The following is an 8,406-nucleotide window of genomic DNA, read 5'->3' as shown; positions in this document are numbered from 1 at the left end:
GAGCAAACATTTTATGATCTAAAATACTCAATACGTAGCTGTCATTGTTGGATGAGACACAGTGTCGTGATTACATGAAGGGTCTGCTGAAATGGTTAGATGATCAGAGACTAGTAGACCTATAGGCTCGGTAGTAGATAACTGTAAAGGGTTTTCTGTTGTTTTGTCTCTCTTTTTTTTTTTTTTCTGCTTAGCATCACAAACCCCTCCTCTCGTTTGGGTAATTGAAAGCATTTGTGAGTCTGTGGATTGAAGTCCAAAAAGCCTGATACTTTTCCTTGTTTCTGGCAGCCCTCAAGCATATGACCTAAGTTGGGTCAATTGAATATCTTTGCCCTCGCTGTGAACTAGGAGTAGTGTTACAAGGAAGGAAGAAGAGTTCAGAGTTAGTCCCAGTGGCCTTCCGTTGCCCCATTGGTCAGAGTCCCAGTGCCCAGCAGCAGCGGTCCACTAACCAGACTGTTTCTTTCGCCGTGGATACAGCTATATGCTTCTCTAGGTTGCCAAGCTATCTAGTAACCACCCAGGGAATTGTTTTTCTACCTAAAGACACCACAGACAGTTTCAGTTTTTGCCTCACTGATAGGATCACTATTTAGAGTTGTGGGAAAACTTATTAGCCTAAGGTTGCTGCAAGGCCAGTTTATGCGCTCCGCAGTTTCCTAAGAAATGATTAAGAGCCACCAGGACTAAGCTCCAGGAGGGAAGAGTCAGCTGGCTTGGCTACTGTGGTGTACCCTGCTCCTAGCCCAGGCCCCCAGCACATGCATTTAGTAAATTTTTATTTCATTTTGACCTGAATGAATAAAATAATAGTACTCAACTTTAGGCCTCCTCAACATCTATTTAAATTTTTGGGTCCTGTCTGCTTTTAGCATAGGAGGGAACAGAACTCAAAAGACGATGACACTAAGGTGTTAAATTCAGGTAAACAGGAGGCTGTTTTTCCAGTGGCAGAAATGAGGAAGTGGAGGGGCGGGAAAGAGCTAGGTTTCAATGGTGATGAACTGAACCTGTTAAATGCTGTGTCTTTTGCGTTTCATAACTGGGTTAAACCGGTTGTGTCACTCCTTAGACAGCTCTGTACTTGTTTGAACAGTACAACAGTCCCTCCTACTGAACTTTGATCTAGCAGAAACAACTGTTACCTAACAACTTCAGACCATCACCGGAACACCTGTATGAAGAATGTTCTTCAGTTTAACTAGCTTTGCGTACGTGATTTCTTTTAAACTTTTAAAATGATTAGAAAACTTTTTATTGCCCTTCTTTTGTCATCTGTGACTCTTGGAGAAGCCAGGAAATCCTTTCTCAGTTTCCTGAACATGGAAAAGACTGAAGTTCTGTTTTTCACAAAGACGGAAGAAGCTGTCGTTGTGAGGTCAACTTACAGAGATAAACAGCCCAACTCCAGCTACCTCCTTGTGCAACTGGGAGACGATAGAATACTCCAGGTGGCGAATGTGACCAAGACCTTATCGGACGTGACCAACTTTACCATAAACCTGGTGATGGGTGGAGACGGAGAGACGAATCTGACCGTTCAGCTGTGGGATTCGGAAGGTAGGGGCCAAAGGCTCATTGAAGAGATCAAGAATGTCCGAGTTAGCGTGCTCAGACAGAGACATGACAGTCCTTCCCAGGCACCAGACCTCCTCAACAGAAACATCCTAATGCTGTTTCTGCCAATGATACTGTTAAATAAATGTGCGTTTGGGTGCAAGATTGAGTTCCAGGTGTTTGAAACAGTGTGGAAGAGACCTTTGCCGGTAGTTCTTGGGGTGGTCATACAGTTTTTTCTTATGCCATTTTGCGGATTCCTTCTGACACAGATTTTGGCCTTGCCTGAGGCCCAGGCGTTTGGGTTTATAGTCACCTGCACATGCCCAGGTGGGGGTGGGGGCTACCTCTTTGCCCTGCTTCTAGAAGGAGATGTCACTTTGGCCATTCTGATGACCTGTACGTCAACATTTCTGGCCCTGGTCACTATGCCTACCAATTCATACATATACAGTAGAATCTTAGGGTTATCGGGCACACTGCATATCCCTATTTCTAAAATTATGTCAACCCTCCTTTTCATCCTCACACCCATGTCAGTGGGAATAGCCATCAAGCGTAGACTGCCTGACAAAGCAAAGTTCTTGGAGAGGATCATTAGGCCTCTGAGTTTTATTTTAATGTGTATAGGGATTTGTTTGACTTTCAGCATGGGATTGGTGTTTCTGAAAGCAATGAACCTGGGCGTGCTTCTGTTGGGTGTCTCAGTTCCTGCTTTGGGTTTGTCGTTCGGGTACTTTTTTGCTAAAGTTTCTATGCTCCCTCTTCCTGTTTGTAAAACTGTTGCTATTGAAGGTGGGGTGCTGAATAGTTTCTTAGCCCTTGCCATTATTCAGCTTTCCTTTTCACAGTCTGATGCAGACTTGGCGTCTGTGGCTCCGTTTACAGTGGCCATGTGTTCTGCATGTGAAATGTTACTGATCCTTCTGTTCTACAAGGCTAAGAAAAGGTGTGTCCTTAACACAGAAGAAAAAAGAATGAAAAATCCCCCCGTCTAACGGTTAAAGCTTTCCTGAATTTTCCTACTCTGAATTAGTTACTGTGGGAGATGCAAAGAATATCTGAGATGATTCCTGCTCTCAACTCACTTATGATCTGATTGGAAACATGACATTAGGGGAGAAAGACAGTCATATGTGCCTAACACCCAGTGGACAGTCCAGACTGTTAAATGTGCAGGAATTCAGAAGGAGACTACTATAGCATTGGAATGGAATATAATACCTTATTATGATATATCCCAAGTATTTACAGGAGGGCTGCCCTTCCACAATAGGCATTTGGTAATCACTCACACAGCGAACGGACATGTCAATTCCTATTCGAAATCAGTCCATCTTCAGTGCAGCATCTCTGGTCTCCTCGGTGTCCCTCGCATCGTCTCCACCTGAGACGCCGCCATTTGCCCTGGGGCACGGGGTCCTCTCTCCCCACTCTTCTCCCTTCTTCCCTCCTCTTTCCCTCGTTACAGTAGAGCTGTTTCCTACAGACCGTCCCCTGTAATGCCTCTCTGTCGGCCTCCTCTCCATTCTCAGACCCGCTTTTGTGCTGCCCCCTAGGCCTTTCTTCCCCAGCTTCCGGCCTCTGTCTGCTCTGCCCCCTAGGCCTTTCTTCCCCAGCTTCCGGCCTCTGTCTGCTCTCCAGTACACTGGCAGATAAATGTCCCTAAACTTAGCTTTGGTCATGTGCTTTCGCTGCTGCAAAGCCTTGCCGCCTCTTGAATACAGTCTGTTCCTAGTGAGGCATTTCCTACTCTCTGCTGACTTTCGCTTTCCGGTTTTATCTCCTCTCCCACTTTTTACATGCAGGCTTTGTTCCAATCAGCAGATAACTGGGTCACTCATGACTGTGCTTTTGTTCACATTGTCCCTGCAACCTGAGGGGCCCACATCATCTCCGTCTAAACGCGGACCACTGTCACAGACCTGGCTGAAACACAAGCTTTGACTAATCCCTATTAGCTACTGGGAATTGAAATTTCCTCTAAATTCTCATCACAGTTTTCTACATCCATAGTATTTAGCCAGCCTGGCTTGTGTTACAGTTCTTTGTGTTGCTATTGTATCCTCCCTATTTTGCTATAAGTCTTTGAACATGTGTTTTATAAACATAACATGTAAACAATGCAATATGATAAGTTTATATAATAGCATAAATAGTATAATATAAACAGTAGAATATGATAATGCAAATAATATTTATTTTGATACTTTACATAATGTCTAGCACATTTCCTATGTGCTGATTCAAATAAAGTGTTGAAGCACAAACTAGGGCCCAAATGAATAGTATGCTTGTTTTTATACTAACATTGAGTTTTTAAAGGCAGGTTTTAGTATCTAGTTTCAGTTTTCACTTTACTCCAAAGAGAGTGTGGGCATCAAGAAAGAGAAATCACTCTAAATAAACCTGCTTCCCACATTTCACAAGAGTGCAGTTGTAGGCAAATTACTTAATCACTCTGTAGTACCATTTGCTCATCTAAAAAATGGAAATGATAGTGTCAACGCCATCAAATCGTCATAGGAGTTAACTGAGATCTTATGGACAGTGTACTTAGAACAGGGTACATGCTCCTCAAGTGTTAGCTGCTGTAATTCTTTTACCACACTTCAAACTTTTGACCCTAGTGTACCTACTGTTGTTTTGAAATACCAATCTGATAACTTTGGTGTGGAGGCTAAAATTTTGAACATTTTCCTATCAGTGTGATTCCCCATCTTACTTACAGTATTAGGGAACTTTTGTTCAGTTTGCGAACTGACAACTGTAGTTCTTTTTTTCTTATTTCACCAAATCCAGTATTTGAATACCAAGATTTATGAAAGCCCTGGTTTGGCATGGTTGGTGGATGGTTATTATTCATTTTATAAAATGATAATTGCCTACATGAAACACTTTACTATTGACTCCATTAAAACAGAAATCTCCACTTAGGGCCTTATATTATAATTAAGCTTGCATACATTTGACTTTTACATATTTTCATGAACATATTTTACTGATTGGGAGATAAGAAATTGCCTTTCTAGTTGTACTTTATCCTTAACTTTGTGGCTTCAAATAAGACATTTCTCTGCAGTTCAGTTTTCAAATTTGTAAAAGGAAGAGATTCAGTTGAAGTTTAAGATATTGCTCAATTCCTACGCCTGTAATTCTGGCATGAAACTCTGGGTCATTAACACCATAGATGGTGATGGATTCAGGTTGACAATAATAACCACCCACAGCAGCTGCTTTCTACTGGAGGCAAAAACCAAAATAGTTTCCTGAAGGCAGAGACCACATATTATTTATTCTTTGAATTCCTTGTAGTTTTTAACCAATGCCTTTAATCATGTTGGTGCTCAGAAAACACTGAGTTAATTAATCATTAATGTCTGTAAAGAAGTGAAATGAAGTTGCTCAGTCGTGTCCGACTCTTTGCAGCCCCATGGACTGTAGCCTACCAGGCTTCTCTGTCCATGGCATTTTTCAGGCAAGAGTACTGGAGTGGGTTGCCATATACTCAGGGGCCAGGTTATGCCTGGGTCTTCATTTCCAGCTCTATCACCAGCTGGGTGACATTGGTCAAGCTGCTTAATCTCTCTGTGCCTAAATTGATGTGGAAAGTGGGGATAATGATAATACATACCTGATGGTATTTTCGTGAGAAGTAAATTAGTTAACATTAGTAAGATCCTCAGAATAATGCCTAACACACAGTAAACTCTAATTATTATGGTTACTCTATGCATGTTTGATCTTGCACCTAAAAGCAGACAAATGTGTATGAATGGAACTTGAAATGTATTTCATTTATCTTACAGATGTATCAGGGAAAGACCGATATTTTACATGAGAAAGTTTGTCTAATTTAGACGGGGATGAAGTTATTCAAGCTACTTATTTGTTCTTTAAGAATGAGAGACATAAAGCAGGCTACCTAATTGCTTGAGTTCAGACCAACAACTTGTCCAGCAATAATCAGTATCAAAGCTGCAGAGAACAAAGAGCTTTATTTGAGGTTTTAAGAACTGCAGTTCAAGAGACACAGATTTTGGTAAACCCAAAAGAGTGTCTATCTTAGGGGAGAAGAAGAGTCAGGAGCTTATACAGGTGAAAGTTACAAGGATGTTCACGAATTTTGACTAACCTTGATTCAAGAAAGGAAATAATTGTCCTTAAGGGACAGGCTGTCGTGAGTCATTTTAGGTTAAGGGCTCAGTAATATCTTGAGTTTCTGGAACACTGGGTAGATGTTCTGGGTGCATGTGTTAAGATATTAAGGTGTATTTGGGCTGAGACATAAATCACACTTCCTCAATGGCATCCTGACTATGAGCTCCATCTTGATTTTCCTTTCACATGTTTCTTTTCACATTGGTTAGACAAAAGATCCAGGGGTAAAGGGATGTCATGTTTAAAAAAAAGTTCCATTCCAATCTTTAATAGAGATGATTCTATGATATATATATATATATATTTTTTTTTTTTTTGCTACTAAAAATTGTCGGCAATTTCAGCCTATGTTATGTCAAAACATGAAACCTTGTTAGGTATCCTGAAGATTCCACTCATGAAGACCCCCATTTTGTGTGTATAAATTCTTATCATTTTTAATCAACGTCCACTAACAATTATTAAGAAAATCTTGGTATGTAGAATCAGATTCTGTGTGTGTGTGTGTGAGAGAGAGAGAGAGAGAAAGACAGAGAGAAAGGAGATTCCATTTAAAAGAAATCCACTCCAGAGACTAAACAGAGTTAGCAAGATACCCAGGACTGCCAGGGGAGGAATCACGTTGAAGGTCACTCTTTATTACACAAATACAATGCAGCTGGATGGCCATCACTCAGGCAGGTGACTACCGAGCACTCTGCTTGACAAAGGAAATCCTTCCCAGCACCTCTCCATGAACACTCAGGTCTCAGGAGGTGTTAGCGGCGCTGGATCTCACCTCCCCTCCAGGTTCTCATGGATGGAAGTCAGCTAGTAGGAAAAGGTATCAACAGCCCCTAAGAGGGATCTCCTTATTAGGGAAACCTGGAATGGTGATCTGGACATCATGCCAGGGAGCAGATTCTGTCCTGAGGCAGCGGAAGCTGAACCCTCTATAACCCCCAAGCACTCTGGCACAGTACACAGTCGAGGGTTGGGAACAAAGCCTGCAGGCGCGACTGTAACTTTAAAAATTACCCCTTTGGGAAGCCAAGGGCAACGCACCAGGCACCAGGTCTCCGCAGCCATATGAACCGCTCAGCACTGGACAAAAGCCTTGTGGATAGTGGGGAACCAGTGTGCAACACCGCCAAAAACAGGTCTGAGCACTAGACCTCTCTGAGCACTAGAGGACTCTTCATTTCACTTTCGGTCAGGCATCTGAAAGCAGAACAGCTTCCTTGGACTGAGAAATTTCCAAGTTACTTCAGGACAGTGGTAAACTAGCAGCTGAGGCCACTAGAAAAAGGCTGTACTTTCCACTCATTTGAGGTAGAGAGCTTGAAATAGTTTTTAATTTCAAGGAGTGAAATAGTCCATCCATCTTATTTCACTTCCAGTACTCTGATTTTAGCAGCTTTGCCAAAGCAATGGGACCATGTTTATTTAAATGAGGTTTAAAGAGGACTCATGACATTTCTGCAAATGCCTGGAAATTTTTATTTGGTTAAAACCGAACACTTGTCATCACGTAGTTGGCAAGATTATTATTTTAAGATAACTGACGATGAACCAAAAATCTAATTTCTGAAGTGTTTTTTTTTCATCAATAAAACAAAAGCAACTTTTATTAGACAAATCAAGGTCGTCAAATCAGATACAGCATCATTCTTTCAAAGGAGACAACGTTCTGGCTCTTTGTGAGGTTTGAGAATTGATCCTACGCTTCATGTCATTCACCTTTGAGAATTCTCATTTGCAATACATTGGTGACAATATCCCATCTTCTGCTGAAGCTAAGAGAAGAAATCACTGCAAATACAAAAAGCCAAATAACCTGCTTCCTTGATCCTGTTGTGACAGCTTATATCTGTGCTATTTGTGTTATAATGCTAAGACTGTATGATCCCAGGTGTGTTATTTCAAGAAGAGGAAACATTTTAAGGACTGTAGACTAGTCCTTGCACCTTGTGCGATGCAACCTCGTCATGCCAACACTCCACATTCCCTGAGTGTGGACTTTGGAGTCAGTGCTTTCTACGCTTTGCTCTTGCTGTGGGACTTGAGGATAAATAAACTCCCTAAGCCTCAGTTTCCTCCTCCGTATGATGCAGCTGATTATATCTTCTCATGGAACTGTCGAGATATTCAAGTAAAGTAACACATGTGAAAACAAGTGCCTGAAGCATGGTAAGTCCTCAGTAAATGGTAAGAAACCAAAATAATTCTTAATAGGGGCAGTTGGTTCTGGCCAACAAATACCTATCTATCTATCTATCTGTCTATCAACTATCTATTAATCATGGGTTAACTATAGTGTATATTGGTCGGAAGAAAGAAAACTTGCCTCTAGGGAACCTTCTAAATTCTTCTGACTGGACTAAGAATTAAGTTCACGTGAAAGTGACAGTTGCTCAGTCATGTCTGGCTCTTTGCAACCCCATGGACCATACAGTCCATGGAACTCTCCAGGCCAGAATCCTGGAGTGGGCAGCCTTTCCCTTCTCCAGGGGATCTTCCCCACCCAGGGATCGAACCCAGGTCTCCTGCATTGCAGGTGGATTCTTTACCAGCTGAGCCACAAGGGAAGCCCTAAGATGACATGAGACAGAGGCAACAGGAGAAAATCAAGTTTTATTTTATGCTTGCGAGAATTCTACAAACAGAGCCAGAAACCCCACGTGCAGGAGAGGGTCAGAGGCAGAA

General features: G+C 41.9%; 2 protein-coding genes across 2 annotated transcripts in view; both read left to right on the top strand.

Annotated features, from left to right (window-relative positions):
* SLC10A5 (solute carrier family 10 member 5) lies at positions 106-7,857 on the top strand. The gene has a single exon (XM_005689278.3). The coding sequence runs from the start codon at positions 1,242-1,244 to the stop codon at positions 2,556-2,558; it is 1,317 nt and encodes a 438-aa protein (XP_005689335.1). The 5' UTR covers positions 106-1,241; the 3' UTR covers positions 2,559-7,857.
* IMPA1 (inositol monophosphatase 1) overlaps positions 7,787-8,406 on the top strand; it is a 26,358-nt gene continuing 25,738 nt past the window's right edge. The window contains exon 1 of the mRNA XM_005689279.3: positions 7,787-7,890. Coding sequence (XP_005689336.1) covers positions 7,888-7,890 — 3 coding nt within the window. The 5' untranslated portion in view covers positions 7,787-7,887. The remainder of the gene's footprint in view (positions 7,891-8,406) is intronic.

This window comes from Capra hircus, chromosome 14, assembly GCF_001704415.2.
Source record: "Capra hircus breed San Clemente chromosome 14, ASM170441v1, whole genome shotgun sequence".
Classification (NCBI taxonomy): domain Eukaryota; kingdom Metazoa; phylum Chordata; class Mammalia; order Artiodactyla; family Bovidae; genus Capra; species Capra hircus.
Note: the sequence above shows the minus strand (reverse complement) of the source record. Positions and strands in the feature narration are given on the sequence as shown.